The following is a 24,250-nucleotide window of genomic DNA, read 5'->3' as shown; positions in this document are numbered from 1 at the left end:
CTAAACTGTTAAGCATTTAGCAAACACCCACAGACATGTTTGATCCCATTTGTGGAGCTATTGTGGGGGGAAATGAGTGTTCTTTGTCTACGAGTTGAGAAATAGAAAAGGAGTGGAGAAGAGGGAGAGGAGTCGATGTGCTCATGTCATGTGGTATACTGCTGACATCTAGTGATCAACTTCCTTAAATATAATTATATGTTCAAATGCCATTTATTAACAAAACCGGCTGCTGGAACTTTTTTCTATAGGGCTGTGCCACTTCCAACAACTTTACGCAGACATTCAAGCATGATCTAATGTTTAACAGTTAAGGTAAAAAGAGGCTATTATTATTAGAAGTGTGTAGCTCAGGAAGGGCGGCGCCCCTCCGCACACTTTAAATACTTAATTTCACTTTTACACTAATTAAATAAATGAAATAATGTTTCCTTGTACCATTCAGTTTGTTTATGAATCAGTGTGAGCAGGCTGTATATTTACACATAATAATTATTAGTATTGTGTCAACATACGTATTGTAGTGAAGATCTGAACTTGGCTATGTATTTAAAGTTCACACACAATATGTGCCTTACGGAGTACGTAGAAGAAGAAGAAGAAGAAGAAGAAGAAGAAGAAGAAGAAGAAGAAGAAGAAGAAGAAGAAGAAGAAGAAGACGAGGAAGAAGAAGAAGAAGATGAAAAAGAAAACAAGTTAGTACTGTTGCCATGACCTCGTGTGGTTGACACACCCCAGAGTCATTCATGGTTGCTTTGCAACGCTCTGTTTACACGGATTTCAAACACGTCCACATACTGTGGGTTCCTGAGGGGGAGGGGACTTGAACATGTTAAAATCACCAAATGTGTCATCAAGTTAACTATGATTTTAAACTCTAAGTCCTAAAAGGGTATTTTAATATGTAAATGTTATTATAAAAAGCCTATACATGTAAACACTAGCTTGTGCATGAGGTCCAGTGAGGGTAAAAAAAATCATGAATATCCACAGATAGGCCAAAACACAAATGAATGTGATTGCTGGAATGCATAAATTATTGTTATTGTAGAGTTAATTCTGAGTTCAATCAGTTTACTTAATGACTTGTTGTGTAAATGGTGGATTTAGCCTAGATAAAAAGGATGAGAGTTGACCAACCTATAGGCTATCTATTCGAAGTAGAAAGCATTAAAAAAAAACAAATCTTATTTTTTTTTTTTATATTTGTATAAGTTACAAATACTAATTTCAGGAAAATAAAAAAATGTTTAAATATGTTTATGTATTGTGTGTAGTTCGTAATCAAATAAATTTTTATACTAATATTTTAACCAGTAGCTAAGATAGAATAAATGCTAATAATTAACAAAGAGTTTTTATCTGACTGCTCTTTGAATGTCTATAGAGTCCCTGTAGTACCAATGAGTCTACCAGAAAACTATGTTTCTATCAGTCTGGTTGCTCTTGAAGCGGGAATTAGTGTAATTAGTTTCAATTTAAATTGAACTTTGTTGATGCTGTGAGTGTCTGTTAGAGATTCAGTCATTTGTGAGATAAGGCAAGGTTGTTCTGCAGCACTTCAGTCACCACGTTAAATGAAACCTTTCATCTAAGAGTTATCAATCAAGCAGCTCTTATTGTAACATGTTTTGATGATCACAGAGGTAATAAAACACAGAAAAGTACACAGAACTAAACATGCAAACGTATACATGGTTAACCAATTTAATTTTCATCTCAAGCTAGATACATTTTGTAATATGTTGTATTTTGGGACATCATGCCTGCCAGGGGAAGTCGTGGCCTAGTGGTTGGATAGTTTGACTCCTAATCCTAGGGTTGTGGGTTTGAATCTTTGGATGGCAATACCACGACTGAGGTGCCCTTGAGCAAGGCCTTGAACCCCCGACTGCTCCGCAGGTGCCGCAGCATAAATGGCTGCCCACTGCTCCGGGTATGTGTTCACGGTTTGTGTGTGCACTTTGGATGTGTTAAATGCAGAGCACAAATTCTGAGTATGGGTCACCATACCTGGCTGAATGTCACGTCACTGCAGAAATAACAATGCTTACTGGGTTATTTTACTTTAAAGGCCTAGCACTTGTGAAAAGTAAATATATTTTAATGCTCATACTTCTTATAAGTTGTTTGTGCAAATGAGGGAAAAAATGGCACCCATTTTCTAGAATGAGTCTCACTGAAAGAAAACGGGTGACATGACATCTTTATAACTTTGTAAAGAATTGCTGAATCCGACTCTGAACAGCATGGAAGCAAAGGATGACAAGAAACAACCAGTTTATAAACAAAGTGTTTATTTCTGTGGTGGAACTTACAGGACTCCTGTGGATGATTTCTTTTGTGTCTAATGTTAAAACTTACAAAAAATTTGAAAATAAAATTAACAAAAATAAAAAATCATCCTCCTTTACATACATACAGTGAAGTGACACTGTAGTAACAACTTCGAATCAAGTCAGGTGGCTTTTAATCTCTATTAACAAAATCACAGAACAGTCATCTTTTAATGCTTTTTGACACCCCCTGCCCCTTGCTTCAGGTTCATCTGGTAGAGTTGTTCACAGGCAATGGACAGGCCCACCACAAGAGACACAAACTCTTCAAAATTCACCTCTCCATCACCATTTGCATCCAAATCCCTCATAATCTTGTCTATCGCAGCAGGGTCCTTCTGAGACTGCAGTAGAAGAGACAAGAAGTACATGTTTAAAACAGAACAAATGGAAGTAGTTTTCCAAAGAAATGGAGTAAAGTATTTTGAAAGATCTGAAAGATGAGCAGAGCCCAAACTTTTGCTACACCATAGCGGGCCCCGATCATCACAGGGCCCGAGCCTATGTTTAGAGATACCCCGCCCTGGGTGTTAGCAAGAACAGATGGAATGTTGTAGCCTACCTTCAGAAAGCTGGACAACTCTGTCTCCATCAGCATTTTGAGCTCTTTGCGATTTAAAGTTGATGTCTTTACACCGTCTTTGCTCGCATAACGGTGAAACACTTTGATCAGTGTCTCCATTGCTGTCTCCAGTTCAGACGGCATTGTGACTGTCTACAGTGAGAGAAAATGTATTCGTTTATTTGAGTGTTTCATTCCTTAATCAAACTGAATAGTGTGCAAACAGCCCATTGTTCTCCTCCTAGTGGGCAGACTGAACCACTAGTGGATTTTTCCATTTGGAAATAAGCCAAAGTGTGAGCAATACCCACCGACCGTCATGCCAAGTAGATGCAATACAAATTAAGGCATTTAATAACAGTATATGCTGATGTAAATTTTTCAACTATTTAAGTATTAATAGCAGTTATATAAACCGAACTGTTAATCTACCTGTAAAGTTTAAAATCTATTACGTAAATGACGCTGACGTCCATAGAATCTGTGCATCCACACACAGCCTACGTCACATTCGGGGGCTTATCTTTAAGTATTTTCGTATTTCAAAGTTTTGTCTCACTAACGCTTAACAAGTAGCCATAACTTACAATATTACAGTAGAAACTTTTCTCAAAAAGTTCTCTCATTAGGTAAAATAAGTTGTACTACGCCCTTATTTAAATATAACGTAGTTTCTGAATAGTAAAGGATTGCGTACTTACGAGGATAAAATGAAGAGCGTCACCTGAAGATGAAAGAATGAACTGACTGTCTCGTGCAAGAGCTGGTCAAGGAGGAGAGAAGGAATTTATAACGGGGCTCCACCCGAATGATGAGTGTGAGGTTGGGTGAGTCTGTGGGCGAGGACTTCTGTTTAGGGCTTAAAGCCACAGAAAACGCTGACCGAGACCTACAATCCAAACGTGATAGTGGACGTGAGTTTATGTATGGAAATGGATATACTTATCCTCTTGTTAGATATTCATAAATGAGAAATTCCACACTTAAAAAAACTTGCTGGAACACGCCTTAAATTTACCTAAGATGGTTTGTTGCTCTGGTTTCCTGAATACTTGAAACCAGCTGGACAATAACAAACCAGCTAAAAGCAGCCTTCATGTCAATACTCTCATACTTTTATGTTGAATAAAAAATGTATAGAATATATGCAGGAACAGCTCTCACGCCTTTCCACCATTTCACAATTGAGTGACTCAAAGCTTTCACAATGTATTTCACCTTACGACACAACAGCTTGTCTTGCTCCCAATTTGGGAAATATGTCTGAAAAGGATACTTGCCAGGGCATTATTTTTAAGGGTAGGGCTGCTGTCTTGTATGTGTAACAAGTCTCGTTCAGGTCTGAAAAGTAGGTATGAGGGGGATGTCTCTACCCAGCACACAGGATGTGCCTCTACCATTGAGTCTATGTAAGAAAATACACTCTCTTGCACATACCAGGAGAGAGCACAGAATGTTTAGCTGGAATTCATGCATTCATTTCAACAGAACTAATAAATCTGTATTCCCCCAGACAAAATAAAGAGAAAGTTACTCGGGCATCTTTAGTTTATCCCTTTGGAAACTAAACGGAATGTTTATCAGTACATGGTGAGGAAAAGAGGAAGAGAGCGAGCGGTCATGGGTGGGTGACACATGGTGTTTTGAGCAGCGTGATTGTGTTGTCATAGTAACATGGTGAATTCCATGCAAGAGCAGCTCTGAGGGGTTTTCACAACCACAATCCTCTCAGAATTCTTTTTAAGCTACAGCATGACGAGTTTTTTTTTTTTTTTTTTTAATTGGCCTAACTAGTATTTTGTTCTACAAAAGGCTAACACAGATATACATCTATTCATTAATGAAAGGAGGACACACACACAAAGCGTTTGCAACTACAGCATCGGTCCATTCAGAAAAGACATACATTTATAGTCAGGGTTTTTGCTGTTTTAATTATAGTAGCCTACATTTGAGCCTTTTTAAGACAGAGTAAAGAAATTGTACTGAATAAATTGAGTAGAGCACAATATGTGAGTGGTCTTTAAATGTCTTGTATAAGCAACACTTTCAAGTTTGTATATACAACTTCCAATATATTTCTATTCAATTTAATACATTTTTCATACAAGAAATAACTAGCTCTGCTTGCAACCACTAGAATATGGAAATAATCAGCAGTATTTTAATCTTTTCCAGTGGAAACGTCTAAAGATACTTCAATCGAAATACATTTATTTGAGAAGCAAAATGGCAGGATAAAAAGTCTTGTTTTATTATAAATGTTTAACAAGAAAAAGTATCTGCTAATGGGCTCAGACTAAAGTTTTCATAATCCATTGACAGATATTTATATTTTAAGCATAAACTCACTTAATTTTTGTTGAATTTGTATAAAAAATAAGAATTCATATGTTCAGTTTGAATCTTAAGTAACTGTATCTTGATTTAAAGATGTTTCGATATTTGCATTGGAAAAGTGGATTCATCATGTAATGGCATGACTGATTTCTTGATTGAAGACCTTTTAAGGCCTTCATTTTAAGCCTTAAAGGACAAATTAGTACTTTCTAAGACCTTTTAAAAACCCACAGAAACTCAGAAATAGACTTGCATGAGTTTTGTCCTTCTGAAAATTCAGTGCCTGTGTTTATACAGCCTACAGAACTATTTCAGCCGATAACAGTTTCACTACCGGTATATGGTTTAAATTAAAACACATTGACCAAATATGTGGGTGAGCTTCAGCTGTTAGAAGCACATATTTTTAATTCCATGCTAATTTTATCCTTATCTGCAGTTTGTCCTTCGAAGGACTTAGTAAGTTAAATAGAAAGTGGAAAATGATTTTTTTTTTTTTTTCAGGGTCAATACCAGGACTGAGTCAGCTGAGAGTCCCAGGATGCATTGTTAGGCCTTAGGCAGTTAGCCAACACAGTTTAGCATACACAATGGATGGAGAACCCAGAACAATGAAAACACTTTGTGGGTTAAGGTGCGGTCACAAAAATGAGCTCCATGTCTGCATGGCAAGCCTTTACACATCTGTGTGAGTCTCCCGGTTTAACAGATTCCTATTTCTGTCTGGATGCAGTCTGTGAGTAACAATTAATGTAAATGCACCTTTAGTAATCTGGAGTCTAAAAACAAGGAAAATAAGCAAAATGGCTAAAGTATTCTTTTGATAAACTTTTAATAACAAACCCCTTAAACAAAAAAAATTGTAAACAGAACCAAAAATCACACATCTATGACAATATGTGTTTAGTCACCTTCCAGTGTGAATGGAATGGATAAAAAAAAAAGTCTGCTGTTGGCAGACACATCAGATTTTGACTCTTCAGCACACTGCGATATGGAAGAGGAATGGGTGACTGTGATAATAATGGGATGAGGTAAGCAACTCAGTTCTTCCTTTTGCCCTTGCTGGTGGGTTTGGTGGGAGTCGGAGCGGGTGCAGCCTGGTAAAGAGCGGCTGACACTTTGTTGATGTAGTACAGAGCCAAGACAGAGAAGATCAGGCTATATGAGAGAGGAAAGAGAATAAAAGAGCAAAACTAACTGGCCAATTAGATATGAAGTTCAAAAAGGTGAAGTGGGTTTCCTGTGGCAATCCGTTACTTTAAACATAAGTAATATCGTCTGACTTACCATGTTGTCACACACACGCGATGCACCAAACCAGATGCGAACAGAGAGAGGCACAGGCACAAGGCAACTAAAGACAGATGAAATCTTTATCAGACCAGACCAAACTATTGATGTATAGTGTATTCATTTGAACTTCCTGCAGGCTTGGAGGATGATACACCAGACAATATAAGGTTTACGAACAGTCTTGTGCATATTCTTTCCCGAACTTACTCTCTGGGAAAATTTTGGCTTGGAAGCCTTTGCCAAAGACGAGGTTCTCCAGGTTACTGAAAGCCTGTGATTGCAGGTTAAGAACTAACAGAAAACAGATGTGCAACACTTAAATAATGCAGAAGTTACACAAACTAGGGCTGCGTGCATGACAAAGCAGGAGAAGGATACAGTAAGAGAGCAGACAAACAGCACAGATCCCAGGAAGCCCCCCAGGATTGTCAGCCACTCTGAAGAGGCCAGCTGCCGACTGAACATCTGCATTCCTGCAAACACTAGCACCGACAGCAGACTGGACAACACCAGGGACGTGCTTGTGTTCACCGCTGTAGAAACAGAGAGAAAGAGCGGTCTAAAAATCAAGGAATATTACTATAACCTGTCACATTACTATTAGTTTTCATTCATATAATTTATTTAGAAAGAAAGATTTAAAAAGGTATTTTCAAATTTGCACTGAGATGAAGTTTTAACTTATCTGAAATTAATATTAATTCATTATATTAAAGAAAGAATTCTAAAATAATAAAAATTAAAAAATAAGCTATTGTTTTTGACGGATAAGGAAGAGTTCTAATCGGGAACGTGAGCGATAAAAAAAAAACTGATTATCTTTTAATCTCACAGAAAAAAAAACATTATTATACAAAAACGAAGACAAACAAACAAACGTAAAGGGGAAAGTCGTATTATGTGTCAATTCCGAAACCGGCGAATCTGCAAGAAATGTTTGACACGTCAGTGTAACGTTTCGCTCTTCAACGCGTTCCGTGTGGAAACAAACACTGTAGCTGCAATGTTCATCTTTTGTGGGTTTTTAATGCTTATTTACTTATATAAATAGTAGGCCTCCACTAAGTTTATGTTATTATTCTTGTGATTTTGTCTTTTCTACAAATACTGTGCCGAAAGGCGATTGAAAACGTATGAAATATTTTAGCATGTGATAACGTTACCGGTGGGCTAAACCTCATTCAGATTGTTTTGTGTTTTTTTATTTTTAAACAGAAAGGGACGAAACTAACACATTTAAACACATTGCTAATGTTTTCAAAGTTATTTAAATGACGATCTGCAGCAGGCAACTATTTTTGCAATAAATGGCTAACAGTTCACTTGAGCGAGTGAACTAATGTTATCTGTATTTCATATTCATGCGTGCAAACTAGCCGATAGAACAGCGCCAATCACAGAACATGATTTATCCCGAATAATTCATATAGATGCTACACTCACCCATGTTTGACAGCTGTGTAAGGTAAAGGGACAGGTTTAACTCAATTTTTTAGTCCCAGGGCCAACAGAGCAAATATCTTCTTCTTTTATGTTTATGCTAGTTGGCAAACCAACTTAACGGTGCTTTACCGCCACAGACTGGGCTGGAGTGTGAATCAGGAAATATTTGATTTTTTTTAATCCTTCTGGTTTAGTCTGTGTCGCTAAGAAACTTTATAACACATTGATAAATGTTACTGGATGCTTTCCCTAACAAACCATGCATTGTAAAATTATTCTGATTGTCAATTCTGAGTGACTGAAAAAGCTGGTTTCTTTCCCTGTTGAATTGAGCCCTGTGTGTCCTATTCTTAACCGTGTAATTATACTTTCTTCTCTTCTACTCCTACACTCTGTCCCACTTCTGGTTGTATATTATATAAATGCCTCCCTTTATCTTGATCCACCCAATACTCCTGCCATTTTGATCTTGCATGCTTTAGCAACAGAGCAAAGATGACGCGACGCTAACGTCTAAAAACCGTTCCAAGAGCGACCCGAGCTCCTCCACAACACTAGCGCCATCTAGCGGGCAGAAGCGAGTACAACATCCAGTCACATACAATGAATGGATAAATATTTTTATTATATTTATTTATTATATTTATTATATTTATTATATACATTTGTCCCTGGAATTGATTTTTCGTGGGTAGCCTTTTAGCCTTTAGAAGACAATTGTCTTGAAACACTTACAAACGTGTACATGCATATATTTAACAACTATAAGATCAAAAGCAAAATACACACTTTAAAAATAATTTATTATATTATATTATATTATATTATATTATATTATATTATATTATATTATATTATATTATATTATATTATATTATATTATCATTGCCTGTTATATTGCTCCTCCTGACTGTGCGCGCGCTCAGCATCCCTGCGCATGCTCTGTAGTGATCTCCCCCCGAGCATCTCACAACATCCATCGACTACATGGATGGCTCGACATCCATCAGAACAGACCACAGCAAGCACTGTTGGAAACCCCCCAAATCAAAATGGACTGCGTTAAATTGGACCTCTCAGATATATATTATGCACAATTAATATCCTTATAATTTCAGTCGCAGGTACCATTATTTCGAGGTGTCCTGGTCTTATTAAGCTGCTAGTTGTTTTTGATGGTTCTATAAATAGAAAAGGTCGCTCGCCAGTAGCATTATTTCATTTGTTATAATTTTATCCTCCGGCATAGTTCCAGCGATGGCAGACGCGGAGCTGCAAACCTTTACATCCATCATGGACGCTCTCGTGCGCATCAGCGTAAGTAGATACATTTGCATCGTCAAAACCACATATTTGCACATTATTCGGCATTTGCATGTGGTTGTTATTTAACACGCGAACGCACGCAATCTTTCTAAGAATTGGGACATTTTAGTGTTTTTCATAACCAAATAGAAAATAGCGTTAAAATAAATAAAAACCTCATTCTTTATTGAGAGCATGCATATCCTTTCCTCGGAATGTAGGGAAAACACCTGTAAGCAGAAACCGAGTAGCTGTAGGCTATTTTTCATCCTTTTCTTTTTACTGATTTGCCTCTGGTGTTATATCCTATGATGCATTTGCTTTCTCTCGTCGAGGCCTGATATATAACAGAACAGCACGCGTATTTATTTCACCGTTCATTCAATACTGAATACCGCTGTATTTGTCTACCTGAGAATCGTGTTGACGCTTATCAAACTTGTATACAACAGATCGGTTGATCTAATGACTTGAAGGAAAAATAGAGAAGGCTTTTTAAATCCAAGAAAAGGTGAAAGGCCTTATCAGCGTCGATCGAGAGGATGCATGGTTGCCATAGAGACGGGATGTGAGAGCGCGGGGGCCTCGAGAGATACGACTGCGTGAGGTGCACGTGGGATAAAGACGGATAGGCGAATTTAATTATTTGAATGGTATATTGACTAAATTAAATGTAAAAGCTGTCAGCTGTGGGAGAAATGGCTTAAAAATAACCACAAATTGATTTGCTGGTCTCTCGGGCTGGTTTAGTAGGTTTTATGGCAGGCAGGTCAAGATCACCTTGCTAACCAGTTAAATGAGCTAAGCACCTGTCTGTTAGGACGAGTGTGTCAGCATTTTCTTTGCAAAAATACGAACAAAACAAAGGCACAAGACGTACAGTAGCTCGTAGTGAACAACTATAATTGAATTAAGAACAATCATAATGACGTTTTCCAGCAGAAATTACAATGTTAAACATCATTTTTTAAATTAGGTGGACTGACAGCTTCAATAAAAGCACAGCCCATCAGTTAACAAACACAGAGCTCACACAGTAAGTCTGCCTTTGAAGTTATTATTCAAAACCAGTTCCCATGTAAAGAAAATTAATCTTCTTCTTCTTCTTCAAGATCTCTTATGAATTCTTTCATTTAGATTCCCTGGTGTATAATTTTATTATGGTTGTTTTCTTGTTGTTGTATTGTAAAAAGCGCTATACAAATAAACTTGAATTGTTTTCTGGCTGTGATCAACTTGGAATTATAATCTATTAAGTTAATACCAAATATGAAGCTCAGGTTGGAATGTAAATAATCAAGATTTCTGTAACCTTGATCTTCAGATGCCAGTATCAAGTTTTTCCAGTTTGAGGAGTGAAATGTTTGAGTTGCATTTGCGCACTCCTCTCGGAAAGATCTAGATTACTACATTTGAACAGATTGCTCAGTCAAAAACAACTCACAAATCTTTCATTTATTTATGAATACAATGCTGCAAATATCAACCATATTGTTTGTAACTTATGATTTGAATGTTGCATGCAAGGATTTCCATTGTGACTCCAATACAGCGAAACTATCATTTGTTAAAAATAATAAGAAAAAGAAAGTGTTGACTGCGGTTTTAATAAACAATACGGCTGTTTGTGTGTGTGTTGATGTTTGATATGCAAACGTCCTGACCTTTATGAGTTCTGACTAACCTATTTCCATATTGTTTACCTTACAAGAGCCTTACAAGAAATTAACTCCAAATATAGTTTCTTTAAAATCTACAGTGCTACAAAAATAAATAAATAAATAAAACCATGAAATTACACATACAACATCAAGAGTTAACTATTTTTTGCCAGGATATATGGCTTTGATCTATGTCTATAAATATCAACATAATGTTTGATTGCATGTTTTCTTCTGCTAATTGTTTATTTAACTCTGACTCTTTCTCTGTCTAGTCCAATATGAAGAGCATAGAGCGAGAGCTGCACTGTCCAGTGTGTGAGGAGATGGTGAAGCAGCCGATAGTGTTGCCTTGTATGCACAGCGTGTGTGTGCTGTGTGCGGCAGAAGTCTTGGTTCAGAGAGGATACCCTCCACCCGAACTCCCCCCAGAGCCCAACACTCCCACCTCAAGCCCCATCACACGCTCTCCCCGACAGACACGCCGGCCCCCACCCAAAACAGACCGGCTAGACCGGGTGATCAGAACAGGTTTGTATGTTCATTACCAGACACAAGATCGAAATCAAGTGGGCTGACATTTTATTAAATGGCAGTTTGGGATGCTTGATTTTGATTTGTCAATTAATAGGTAACTCAAGTATTTTTATACTGAACACTAAACTGTACACTATACCATTAAAATGTTTAGTTTGGATTTACTTACCAAGAGTACATTTATTTGATCCAAAATGCAGTAAACTTTGTAATTATAATTGTAATATATATATATATATATATATATATATATATATATATATATATATATAATGTAATTCAGTCATTATATAATATTTTTATAAATACAATATTTTTCTAAAATTATTTTTTTATTTTAATTAATTATTTGTTTAATTAAACTTTACATATTTAAAACATTCAAAACATTTAAAAAACATTTAAATGTTGACAACAGCATAGTTTTGATTAATATTATTTGTAAAACAGTTTGAGTAATTACATTGCTTTTTTATTTAATTAAATCATTTGGACAAATTTAATGAAACATGACAGCATGCAAATTGAATATATTGATTTGTTATAATTATAATATTTTAAAACGATTTCATTTAATTCAACTTAATATATTTTTTCAACATGTAAAGCATTTAAATTGTAGACATAGCAGCATAGTGTTAGCTCTGCGCAGATGTTTATAATGTTACTGTATCATTCAGATGTATTGCATCTGTGCAATGCTTTGCAGGTGAGTGTGTGTTTAAATATAGCAGCCGTCGTTAAGGGCTGATTCTCAATGTGTCAGCACACAGCGGGCCTCTGGATTTTGTTCTCTTTCTGCATTGATTAGCTTTTCCTTTCTTCTTCCTGGCTTAGATTTATTGGGGCTTAAAGAAGATTTAATGTTGGAAACAGCTTTTTCGAACTGTATCTCTCTCTCTTGTGCAGTGTGTGGGACACATCCAGGACGCAGGCGTAAAGACACCCCACCTGTGATCATGCTGTTCCCCTGTCCTACTTGCAGAAAAGATGTGGAGCTGGGAGAGAGAGGGCTTGCAGACTGTCTGAGAAACCTCACGCTGGAGCGCATAGTAGAGAGGTCTCTCTCTCTCACACGCAAACACACTTCCTCAAAATTCCTGCTACATTCAAAAATGAATTCCAGTAACTGCGCTGTACAATGGAGAAATGTTGTTCCACTGGTTTTGAACCCTTGAGATGTTCTGAACTTGCTTGCACCTATTCATAGACACATCACCAAAGAGATTGATAGTATACAGAGTACGTGGACCAAAGAAATCACTCCTGGCATGGCAAAATGAAGAAGAGAAAAGCAGACAGAGATAGAAAAATATTTAGTGTCTTCCTTACAGTAAAGAGCATGCATGGCTGCCATTCTGAACTCGACCAAAAAAGAAAGCAAAAGAAAAAATATTTAACTCAAAAATGAAAATTCAAGATTCAAACCCTGCATAACTTTCCTTCCTCCATGGAACACAAATTAGAAATGTTTGAACAATATATTAACCATATAAACAGTATGTAACAACATAAAACCAGTTATGCAATTTATTCCAGGTATTTGGCTTAATGTGAAAAACAGCCTGAAATGTTGTCGCTATTCTATGTACATTATATCAGCATCTTTTAAAATATGATGCATTTAGCTGCAGCACAGTAAAACAGCAAACAGTTGTTTGTCATTGTAACATTGTGATGTCAATGTAATGTGACCAATTATCATTTTTATTGTTCTGATGTTTTAGTTAAATCATGGCCCCTATTGTGCTACATTAAAATTGAAATACATTAAAATAATTAATTAGTATAGCGCGGCCACGATTTCATTAAAATGAAGAAGAATAAAAAAAAGAGTATAACATGGGCACAGATTAATAAATCCTGTGAACTTTTCTTTAATCATAGCAACAAGATCTGTTTTTTCTTCCACATGTCATGCGTGGAGCTTCGTATATGACTGATCGAGTCTGGCACAAGATGTGCTAAGGAATGTAAAAACGAAACGAAACATTAAAAAGACATTTAAAACATGTATGTTAGCCTGTTCAATGATTCAAATAAGGACATGATTTTCCTTTTAACATCTATAATAAAAATCTAATGGTATGTAATATATTAATCTTTTATTTCACATCGAGGGTGAACACTTGAGGGTTGAACATCTGTTAGAAAACTGGGGATCTGGATGCTTTGGGCAGCTGAGATGCATCTATATTATAAAATGCACCACCCTCACACACATGCTATAGTCTATGTGCACATACAAATATATAATACAATTAAACAAGCATGCATACATGTAACCCAAGCCATACGTGTTTACTTTCCAGATTAGCCTGATGCTATTCTTTTCGAATGCGCAGTAGATGACTGGTGTCTTTCTTTGTTCACGTGTGCAGGTTCAGACACGCAGTGAGTCTCGGCAGCATGGCAGTCATGTGTCAGTTCTGCAAGCCTCCTCAGGCTCTGGAGGCCACCAAAGGCTGCGCTGACTGCAGGTCCAACTTCTGTAACGAGTGCTTCAAGCTGTACCACCCCTGGGGCACACCGCGAGCCCAACACGAACACATCCTGCCCACACACAACTTCAGACCCAAGGTAAAAGCACACAGGGTCATTCTGAGAGAGGATCAACACCATCATAAAGAGAGAGAATCTTTGAGTCCTCATAAATTCCTGTTTTGAGATTTAGGTTCCCCTGATGTCAACAGTGATGCATTAAATTCACGAAAAGTGAGAGAACAGACATTTATAATGTTAAAAAAGATTAGTATATCTAATAAATGCTGTTCTTTTGAACTTTGGATTTATCAAAGATACATGCAAAAATACTACTGTGTCACTGCTTAAAATATTACACAGCACAGTTGTTTTCAGCAAGAGATGTTTCTCGAGCACCAGATCAGCATATTAGTATGATTTCTGAAGGATCATGCAGTAACGGCTGCTGAAAATGCAACTGTGCCATCACAGGAATAAATCTTATTTTAAAATATATTGGAATGGAAAATTGAAAAATGTTATTTTAAGTTGTAATAATATTTCACAATATTACTGTATATTTAAAACATAAGTGCAACATAAAAGCCTTCTTTCAAAAACAACAACAATAATAATAATAATAAAATCTTACTGTCCCACAACTGTATTTTGTATTATTTTTATTTCTTTTTTCAGTGGATTCTTTTGTCTATTTTTATCTATTATCTTTTATCTATTTTTATCTATTTTAAACGTAATCCCATGCAAATAATATTCAAATATTGTCCTTTTCCGCAGTAATCAACACAGATGATTTTTGATAAACTATTATGGTCTCAAAAGTTCCTCTTGAACTTGTTCCTTGCCCATTTCTCTTCCTTCTCTTGCGTTCTTCCTTTCTCACTTGCAGGTATTAGTGTGTGTGGAGCACGAGCAGGAGAGGTTGCAGTTTTACTGCAGGTCATGTCAGCGTTTGTTATGCTCACTTTGTAAACTCCGTCGAGCCCACAGTGGACACAAAATCATGCCTATTGCGCTGGCTTATCAAACTCTAAAGGTATTCATTCCTGTTTTTAATCATTATGTGCTCTATAGGCATTAGACTATAAACATTATAATTAATGCCCAACATTCCCTTCTTTCCTGTATAAAATGGTTATTTGGGCTAATCTTTCTAAGCTCTAGCCCTGCAATGCTCTGAATGATCAAGGGCAGAGAGAAGAGGAATTCCTCTCAATGACCAGGCAGCTCTAGCAGAAGCTCTACAGTGTTGTTAGTGCTTAATGTAACTCATAATTCTCCATGTTGGGAAATCACAGGAGAAGATCACCAAGGAGATGAACTACATCTTGGCCAATCAGGAGTCTGTTCAGGCACAGATCACCCAAGTAGAGAGCGGCATCGCTCAGACTGAGGTACACAATTATACTTTTAGTGTTTGTGAGACACCTGTTCATTTCAGGGTATCACAGTAGTGTGGAGTGGGGAGTGATTTTTCCAGTCAAAATAAAAGAATAATGGAACTTGTGAAGTTTTGAAGTTAATTTATAAAGAAAATCTACTTTGTTCTGTTTCTTCATGTCATTCCAGACAGACTGGATGATGATCATCCACGATGGCTGTTGTCAGAGAAATCTGACTGGATTATAACAGTTAATGGCAAAATTAATGTTTAGTGTAAACTAATATTTCCTATTGATACACTACAAAAAAAAAAGATAAAAACAACTTACTTAAAACCATTTTTTAGCTGGTGAAAATACTAGTTTTCTAATAATTTATATATATGTCTATGTCTGTGCATGTGTGTGATTGTGGCCAAATGATTGTGGCCAAATGTGCATGGCCAAGGTTCATTATGAAAATTTACGAAAATATATAAATAGTTAATTAAAATGTCTGTTTTTATTGTTGTTATTATTATTGAGACTGCTGTCCTGTTACTGCTGTCCTGTTAACTCTCCGTACCTCTGTGTTCAGGTGAACAGCGCAGTGGCTAAGGAGCAGCTGAATCAGTGTGTGAGTGAATTGCGCGGTGTGCTGGCAGAGCGTCAGGGGGCCTTGGCCATGTTTCTGGAGGGGGCTCGTGCGCAGCGAGCAGGAACTCTGAATGCACAGCTCTCCGAAAAACAGAGTCTTCTGGAAAACGCAGGGCTGCTCACATACACTCAAGAGCTGCTTAAGGAAACTGACCAGTCGTGCTTCGTGCAGGCCGCCAGAGTCACGCACAGCAGGTTAGAATGTATGTTTGTGGGTGTGGGTTGCTGTGATTGTGCCAATCTGGCTATTTATGGAATACAAATCCCACAACAGCCTTTTGTGTGGTTCCATAGAAACATTTCAAAGTACACAACATAAATGTGGGAATATTATGTTACACACAATCACTTGGTATACAGAAAGGTTGATATTTATCCCTTTTTTTCTCCTCAGACTGGTAAAAGCAATAGAAAATCTACAGCATTTCTCTCTATCTGCTGATTCCTCATTCCGACACTTTCAGATGGACGTCTCCAGAGAACTCAAAACGCTCAGCAGCATGGACTTTATACAAGGTTTTCATAAAAATTGTCTTTTCTATGTCAAATATAATAATTAAATGCACATGCATTTGTAATTGCATTTAATCCCACCCCTTCTGTTCCATCTGCAGCCCCATTGGCTCCTGTGATTGATACTCAAAAGACCTTGGCCTATGACCAGCTGTATTTGTGCTGGCGCCTCCCACAGGACTCCGCCCCCGCCTGGCACTACTCAGTGGAGTATCAGAGGAAAGTGGGCGGAGCTGGAGCATTGTGGGGCAGAGTCTTGTCTGAAGGAAGCTCAGGAAGTAATGGCACACACTGTTCATGGCAGCGTCTGGATGATGTGGGCGGGACCAGTGCAGTGATTGACAAGCTAGAGATGGACAGTGTGTATGTCCTGAGGGTTCGAGGCTGTAATAAAGCAGGGTTTGGAGAGTACAGTGAGGAGGTGTATCTACACACACCTCCTGCACCGGGTAAGATGCACAAATATACAAACACACTTCAGTCTGGACCACTTCAAAATATCAGAGACACATTTATTTTTCTCCAGCTCTCAAGTTTATTGCATTATTGAATGTTTCATTGTTATTTTGCATCTTTTCCACTCATTCTACTTCTTACATTGTCTGTCATCCACTTGTTTTTCTTGTCTATCCATCCATTTAAAGATTCATTGATGTTTTTCCATCATGTATTCACTTACTGGTATCCATTAATTATCCATCCATTCTCCATGTATCCATCCATCAATGTATTCATTCATTGATTTATTGATTCATTCAGTTTTTTTTGTTAATTTTTTCATTTGTTTATATCAATTCATTCTTTCATCCTCCTTTTATTCATCCAACCATGCATTATTTGTCTGTTTGTTCACTCACTTGTTCATCCATCCATACAGGTTCATCGTCTCTCCGTTTTATTGATCCATTGATGTATCTTTTATCTATCCATCCATGTATTCATTCACTGATTTATTGATTTTTCTGTTTGTTCGTTTGTTCATTTGTTTGCTTGTTCATCCATCCATCTGTATCAACTCATCTGTCATCTGTGTTGGCTCATTTGTCCATCCATCCATCCATCCATCCCACAATTCTGTCAACCTGAAACTGATCTTCTTGTGCTATTAGAGGTCTATAACATTCTTTTTAATTTTATCTCATATAATTATTCTGTTGCTTATCAGTAGTATATTTCTACACTCTTTGACATGTTTCTATTTTTGCTCTTCTTTCTGTATTATTTCTCCTGATGTTTCCTGTTATTCTCCACCTTCGTTGCTCCTGTTATCTCTGCTGTTTCTTTGACTTGTATTCCTGTTTAACTGGAATATATCAGCTGCTTGATCTCCTCTGAATCCTAAAGTCCTTGAATATGTACAATATTCCTGCTGTCCTCTTTGTTTCCCTCTTTTCTCCAAATTTCCAACCCCATTTCTTGCCTTTATTGGTTATCCATATATACCCTCCTCTCTCTGTCTCTTAATTATGTGCTCACTCCTTCATCCTCTTTTTGTTTGTGTTCTGCTCCTTATGACCTGGCCTTTCCATCCCTCTCCTCTCCTCCTCTTCATTTCTCCTGCATACCTCAACCTCAGTGTTGTCGTTCTGCCTGGATTCCCGCTGGGGCCTACATGCGGAGCGGGTGGCACTGGGGAAAGGGCAGACATATGCCCGGAGTGTTCCTGGAATGACTCTGTTGCAGGCTGCAGATCGGGCGCTCACCTCATGTCACCTCACCTCTGACCTCCTTGTGGCCGATGTGTCCATCACACAGGGACGACACTACTGGGCATGCTCAGTGGAGCCTGGATCCTATCTGGTTAAGGTCATCATAGACATTAGTACATTGAATTGATCAGAAGTGACTGACAAGTCATTAATAATGTTACAAAAGTTTGTTTTCATTTTTTATGAATTTATTATTCATTTTAAATTGTATATTATTCATTTTAAATGTTGAAAATTTACCTCGTTTGAGAGCTAGTGTACTGCACTTTTTTTCTCTTTTTTTGTTGCAAAAATAGATAATATACAGTACGTTTTAAATATAGATTTTTTTCTGTTAAGTAATATGAAAAGTATGACAAATTACTGAATTAAGTATTATTTTCAAGGATTTAATTTTGAAATGTAGATTTTTTTCTGTTAAGTAATATGAAAAGTATGACAAATTACTGAATTAAGTATTATTTTCAAGGATTTAATTTTGAAATGTAGATTTTTTTCTTTGTTGTAGCATACTGACACTTTTGCATTTATTTATTGCATTCATTATTGGTGGGTGGTGGGGGCGGGGGGATCTACATTTTGAGAAAATTGCCTTTAAAGCTGTACAAATGAAGTCCTTAGCAATGCATATTACTAATCAAAAATTAAGTTTTGATTATATACGGTAGGAAATTTACTAAATATCTTCATGGAACATAATATCCTAATGACTTTGGCAAAAAAGGAAAAATCTATCATTTTGATCCATGCAATGCATTTTTAGCTATTGCTACAAATATACCTGTGCAACTTATGAATGGTTTTGTGGTCCAGGGTCACTTATTCAAGTTATATTTATGAATTGCATTTTAGTATATTCATATATTTTCATATAATAAGATCAATTAATTTGTGTGTAGGTGGGAGTGGGTATTGAAGCAAAACTTCAGGAGTGGTTCCATCTTCCACAAGACATGGCAAGTCCACGGTGAGTCCATGACGATGCGCAAAACTCTGCATTTGAACACTGAATAGCAAATACTTAAACTAACAACAACAACAAAAATACTTACAGTATCTGATTCAGAAGCATCAGACTGTCATAGCAAAGACAGAATTTCCTCCTCTCCAAGGTCCATGAAATGGGCATCCATAAAATGTGTTTGTTCTGTTGTAAGTAATCTTAAAGATTCCTAAATGCATCTACTTTCGGAAGGCCAAATAAAGTACTTTCGTCTAGATACACACATCATCTCCCTGACATGGCTGCTTCAACACTAACTGCGGTTACTGAAACCACGCCTTATTTCTATGCGTGAACATTTGGGCTACATAACACAAAAATTTCCACAGAGTGACATAGATATGTGGGGGCGTGTTTAAACGAGGGGTTTTAGGGGGGCGTGGCAGAGTCTTAACTCTGATAAAGAATACCTCTTTGGATTTCAGACTTTAGTCTTTGCAACTTTACAGATCTTCTTTATGCACCAAGAGTTTGTAACACTCCAAAGAGAAAGGAAAAATTTAAATTGCATCATATGACCCCTTTAAGATGACTTACCTAGGCTATATTTTTGATGATTTAAGTTTTTTTCCTTCCATTATTTACCGTAGGTACGATCCAGACAGTGGTCATGACAGCGGCGCAGAGGACGCCCAGGACAGTGCTCCTCCATTCTGTTTCCTCACAATGGGCATGGGCAAGATCTTACTACCCAAGTGTGGGGCGTCTAACACTTCTAGCGGCCCGCTCACTGCCCCCTTACCACCTCGCCTTGGACTGTGTCTGGACTTCGAGAAAGGGCGGCTCACTTTTTATGATGCGCACTCTTTGCGAGTGTTGTGGGAGGGGTCTGTTGATTGCTCGGCCCCTGTTTGCCCAGCGTTCTGTTTCATTGGGGGAGGTGCTCTGCAGCTGCAAGAGCTTATAGCCAATCACAGTACAGAACAGAACCCACCAAGAAGAGTGACCATCCAAACACGTGCCACAGACACGGGTCACTAAACCGTCTGATCGCTTTGAAACAAGTCAAATCAGCACCTTTAAGCAAATCTTCTTTTATCGTTTTCTATCAACTTTGTTTACCTGCTTATTTCGTAGCTAATGATGCAATGACTAATGATATTTTATATTAAGATTCATTTAGTTTCTAAGGATAGACATTGAAAAGTGGTCATGGATGCTAACGACATTTAGCATGCTAACAACATGTAGGTCAATTTTAAATAACAAGGAATCGATCGTTTTTATGGCCACAAAATCAAAAAATTAAATCAGGTATGGTTCAGGTTCACTCATGACACAAAGCAAATGGTTCCTTGCTATTTACAAACTCATTTTTCAGCATTGTTAGCATGCAAACCGCATAAAAAGGGTGTGCTAATAGTTAGTAAACATCTTGATTTGTTCATTAACAATGTCTGTGCTCTACAGAAATGGAACAATGCCTTGAAATGTGATCACACTGCAATTCAAATCCATTTGAGACAGTTTATGGCTGTCCTGTTTATCAGTTTCATGTTTCTAAGTATTTCCCAATGTCTTTGAATTGTCTTGCTACTTTGAGGCTCAACCAAGATGCGAAGCCTTTGGTTGGACATGTTGTATTGGTGTCAGTACACGTCCTGTGCATAGAGACCTTGTCTGTTTGGTTTGTTTGGGCCAAAACAGGGCTGATGGATGCCTTCAGTAAGCGAAACTAAAAGAACAACCGTGTAATGAAAAGAACCTGCTTTTGTGAGATCTCTACAGGTGCCTGCTCTAGTGTTACACAACCGACTCTCCCATTTGAATGTCCTAAATAATAATCTCCAAAACACAACAAGACACACCCCATACTTTTTTTTTTTCATAATCATGACTGCTATGGTTATGTCTTTTTCATTTGCAGAATGGGTATGATGACAACAATTTAGCGGGCAAAGTTTAATTTCAGAAATGGATGCTGCTTATGACCGTGCAACTGTCAGTCATTAGAGTGTGTTGTTAATGGGGAATTTCTGAATTGTATACAGAATGTCAGTTGTATTTATTGTGTGTGTGTGTGTGTGTGTGTGAGTGTTCGATATGTTATTGCAATAAAGACAGTTGCTGAAAGCTCTGGTTTTGGCCATGTTTTCTGCTATTTGGACGCATTGTTGCAGATTCAGGTCTCATTGTGTGAATTTATATTGATGTTGAGGATATTATGTAGCATTTCTTAAACATGCTGGTCCTTTGAAAATTGGAAAAATGTTTGTAAAAGTCACAAATGGCAGAAGTGAAATAAAGCATCAACATTTCTCACTTGTATTATTTTGTATTATTTACACAAAACACACTATACATTCCACTCTGCAGCTTTTCCATTATGTTTTCTATGCAAAAACATGCTAGGTGGACATGTTTCACTGTTGCGCTCACATAGACACAGTGTTCTAAGAGCTAAAGCTAAAATGATTTAAGGTAAAAGAAATCTCTCCAAACTTCAATGCTCTACACAAAAACATCTGTGTGAACCGGTCTTGGAGGGATAGTTCAACCAAAAATGAAAATTCTGTCATTAATTACTTACCCTCATGTCGTTCCAAACCCCTAAGACCTTTGTTCATCTTCGGAGCACAAATTAAGATATTTTTTGATGAAATCCTGCAAGGATTACTATCACAAACAAGGGTCAGAAACATAGAAAGGCCATCAGTGAAATAATCTATGTGACATCCGGTTAAACTAGAAGTTTACAAAGCAGCGAAAATACTTTTTGTGCGCAAAGAAAACAATAACATAATTTATTCAACAATTCTTCCCCTCATGTTACCGTCTTCCACCATTTGGGATAGTACCCCAGAACGTAATCAGCGTTGTTTACATTTAGCATACACACGCTTTACTGAATGTAAACAATGCTGATTATGTTCTGGGGCACTCTCTGAAATGTCAGGGGATGGTTTTGTGTTCCAAAGTTGAACGAAGGTCTTAAGGGTTTGGAACGACTTAAGGGGGAGTAATTAATGACAGGATTTTTGGATGAACTAAGCCTTTTTAAGGAAGTTAACTGCAAAAACTCCCTGATTCTCTGTTTTTCTTGTTCCCTGGACCTTCCCAAGTTTAATAATTATATGTAATATTTACTACACAAAAATCCTTGATAAATAGCGGGTGAAACCTAGATGACATTGTCCTTTTTGTTTTTGGGCATTGGGGTTTCTCTCCAGACTTGATTCGGGTAAGATTCACCCATCTTTCTGCTGTTCTCCGCACAAACTGTGATCTCATTTTTTCATTAACTGTCCATTACAGGTTCATTTGTCAAAGTAATCTTTTATTTTTGTCTGCTGATTAAGAGACCTGTGAAAATGGAACAATATGAACAGCGGTTAGCTGTATTGAGGCTGTGCTTGCTGGCTGCTGTGATCATCTCTGAACAAAGCGAGTTTAATCACTGCTCTCATTTACTTTGCTTAGCAATTAACAGCGTTTTATGCCCATTTCTGAGGTTTGCCTTTGGATATTTCTGTCTTTTATCTTTTGAAAACTGTCTTTTGCTCTCTATGCCTGGCAGAACTTCCAAACGATCTTAGTCGTATGATGACATTAGCTCCATGTACATGCAGGACACATCCAGCCGTCTGAACTTGACAAGGCCTTTGACATGATCACACTAGAGTTTGGGTGGGAACTCAGGTCTGTTAGTCTTCTCAAACAGCAGTTACCTAAACAAGGAATGTAAAATATAAAGTTAATCATGAATGAAGAGCCACCATTAAAATATCTCCTTTCTCTCTCCATCACTAGACTGGGAACGTTGCTCAGATCAGAATAAAGATGGATATTTGAATCATCGTGAGTGCATCCTATTCATCAGACATGTCATCAGAATCTTTTGATGAAACAGTCACACATACATTTTGATGTGAAAGTGAAAGAGTTTAAAAGGTCATAGCTGAAGTATATAGAATGGAAATTCTTTTCTTTCTTTCATTGACTAAATACCCAGCTTAACTGGTTTCATGTAGTCTTTGTTAAGCAGTTCGATGCAATCAAGTAAAGACTAAATGACAGAACAAAACAGCCATAATTGTGATCATCTGTGTTACAACACAAAACAAGAAACTGTGCATCTACATATGAGGCTGTTTCAAAGTGTAAGGCAAACATGAGTGCTACAACCACTTATTGTGACCCAAGCACATCATTGTTATACTTTACTAGCAGTTTCTTTTCATATGATGTGAATATTTGTTCAGAAAGTCCCAGCACATATTGTCAAGTTATTAAAGTGAAAGGAAAAGAATGCTTCGTGTCAGAATGCTTTGAAATGCTACGTGTCAGTCCGGTTTTTGTTTGTCCTATATAGAGGCCGACTCACCCATTTCAGTCTCTATTTTAATGCACTATGTTCATATACCTTTTATATTGCTTCGTGAGACCGTGCGCCTCAGTCTGAGAACATAGAGTTTTGAATAATACGCTGATTTATGGATGAATGCTGCATTATTTTCATGATGTTAATCAGGAACAAGGAAGAACATATCAACAAATCTGTGATCTCCCCTCCCACACAACTCTTTTCTCTGTATCCAATGTGGGAATGGGTGGTGATATGTAAATGACATGTCTAGTATTTCTCTCCTCGTTCAGAGCAACAGGCAGTTTCTCTTCAGACTTGATACAGGTAAGAAGCACCTGCACACGGCTCATTTTCTCTGCAAACTATTGTTTTACGTTCTCTTAAACTATGTTTTCTGTTCTTATTTTCAATTTTCAAAGTTCTGCTCTGGTGTTCACTGCAGGCTGTAAACATTATTGCTATTACTGCTTATTTTATTAATTACATTTTAAATATGATTTTTTATCAGCTCTTTATATATTCATATGTTTTGATTTTACAATTGCATGCTGAAGAAATTAAGAAATTAATAAAATACCACTGCGCAATATCATAATTTTATTAATCCATTAATGTCAATTTTCAGATACAGAATCACAACATATCAGGTATTATAAAGTGGCACTTTCTAATAATTAATAAAAAATTAAAAATATGATTCAAATGGCTACACTGTCATCCCAGACTAGTGTGGCACT

The 24,250-nt window shown here is 37.1% G+C and overlaps 3 protein-coding genes across 5 annotated transcripts; 1 reads left to right on the top strand and 2 right to left on the bottom strand.

Annotated features, from left to right (window-relative positions):
• Positions 1–2,280: 2,280 nt before the first annotated feature.
• On the bottom strand, positions 2,281–3,763 carry LOC127975111 (protein S100-A1). The gene is made up of 3 exons (XM_052578910.1): positions 3,600–3,763; positions 2,899–3,051; positions 2,281–2,680 (listed from the first exon to the last, which is right to left on the bottom strand). Exons 2-3 carry the CDS (start codon positions 3,040–3,042, stop codon positions 2,507–2,509), a joined length of 318 nt encoding a protein of 105 aa, XP_052434870.1. The 5' UTR covers positions 3,043–3,051; positions 3,600–3,763; the 3' UTR covers positions 2,281–2,506.
• A 2,290-nt stretch (positions 3,764–6,053) lies between these two features.
• On the bottom strand, positions 6,054–8,138 carry LOC127975110 (keratinocyte-associated protein 2). The gene is made up of 5 exons (XM_052578908.1): positions 7,978–8,138; positions 6,913–7,067; positions 6,742–6,805; positions 6,529–6,595; positions 6,054–6,399 (listed from the first exon to the last, which is right to left on the bottom strand). Exons 1-5 carry the CDS (start codon positions 7,979–7,981, stop codon positions 6,282–6,284), a joined length of 408 nt encoding a protein of 135 aa, XP_052434868.1. The 5' UTR covers positions 7,982–8,138; the 3' UTR covers positions 6,054–6,281.
• Positions 8,139–8,926: 788 nt separating this feature from the next.
• On the top strand, positions 8,927–21,465 carry trim46a (tripartite motif containing 46a). 3 transcript variants are annotated; one of them, XM_052578906.1, is made up of 13 exons: positions 8,927–9,101; positions 9,227–9,294; positions 11,219–11,474; positions 12,390–12,540; positions 13,862–14,060; positions 14,854–15,000; positions 15,263–15,358; positions 15,924–16,177; positions 16,377–16,498; positions 16,597–16,944; positions 18,072–18,301; positions 19,104–19,171; positions 19,798–21,465. In XM_052578906.1, the coding sequence occupies exons 2-13, from the start codon at positions 9,235–9,237 to the stop codon at positions 20,186–20,188; spliced, it is 2,322 nt and encodes a 773-aa protein (XP_052434866.1). In that variant the 5' UTR covers positions 8,927–9,101; positions 9,227–9,234; the 3' UTR covers positions 20,189–21,465. The 3 variants fall into 3 exon arrangements, with proteins under 3 accessions (XP_052434866.1, XP_052434865.1, XP_052434867.1); XM_052578905.1 differs by having other exon boundaries at positions 8,927–9,294; XM_052578907.1 differs by lacking the exons at positions 19,104–19,171; positions 19,798–21,465 and having other exon boundaries at positions 8,927–9,294; positions 17,813–18,160.
• Positions 21,466–24,250: the final 2,785 nt, after the last annotated feature.

Source organism: Carassius gibelio, chromosome B16 (genome assembly GCF_023724105.1).
Source record: "Carassius gibelio isolate Cgi1373 ecotype wild population from Czech Republic chromosome B16, carGib1.2-hapl.c, whole genome shotgun sequence".
NCBI classification, from domain to species: Eukaryota; Metazoa; Chordata; class Actinopteri; order Cypriniformes; family Cyprinidae; genus Carassius; species Carassius gibelio.
The sequence above is the reverse complement of the archived record's forward strand: the minus strand, read 5'-3'. Positions and strand labels throughout refer to the sequence as shown.

Coding starts and splice junctions, on each gene's coding strand:
- LOC127975111 (XM_052578910.1), bottom strand. CDS start 3,042: ATGCCGTCTGAACTGGAGACAGCAATGGAGACACTGATCAAAGTGTTT. Junction 2,681..2,898: donor AGTTGTCCAGCTTTCTGAAG/GTAGGCTACAAC, acceptor CTTCTACTGCAG/TCTCAGAAGGACCCTGCTGC.
- trim46a (XM_052578906.1), top strand. CDS start 9,235: ATGGCAGACGCGGAGCTGCAAACCTTTACATCCATCATGGACGCTCTC. Junction 11,475..12,389: donor AGACCGGGTGATCAGAACAG/GTTTGTATGTTC, acceptor TCTCTTGTGCAG/TGTGTGGGACACATCCAGGA. Junction 18,302..19,103: donor CTGGATCCTATCTGGTTAAG/GTCATCATAGAC, acceptor ATTTGTGTGTAG/GTGGGAGTGGGTATTGAAGC.
- LOC127975110 (XM_052578908.1), bottom strand. Junction 6,806..6,912: donor TGTTTGTCTGCTCTCTTACT/GTATCCTTCTCC, acceptor CTGCAATCACAG/GCTTTCAGTAACCTGGAGAA. Junction 6,596..6,741: donor AGCCAAAATTTTCCCAGAGA/GTAAGTTCGGGA, acceptor ATCTGTCTTTAG/TTGCCTTGTGCCTGTGCCTC.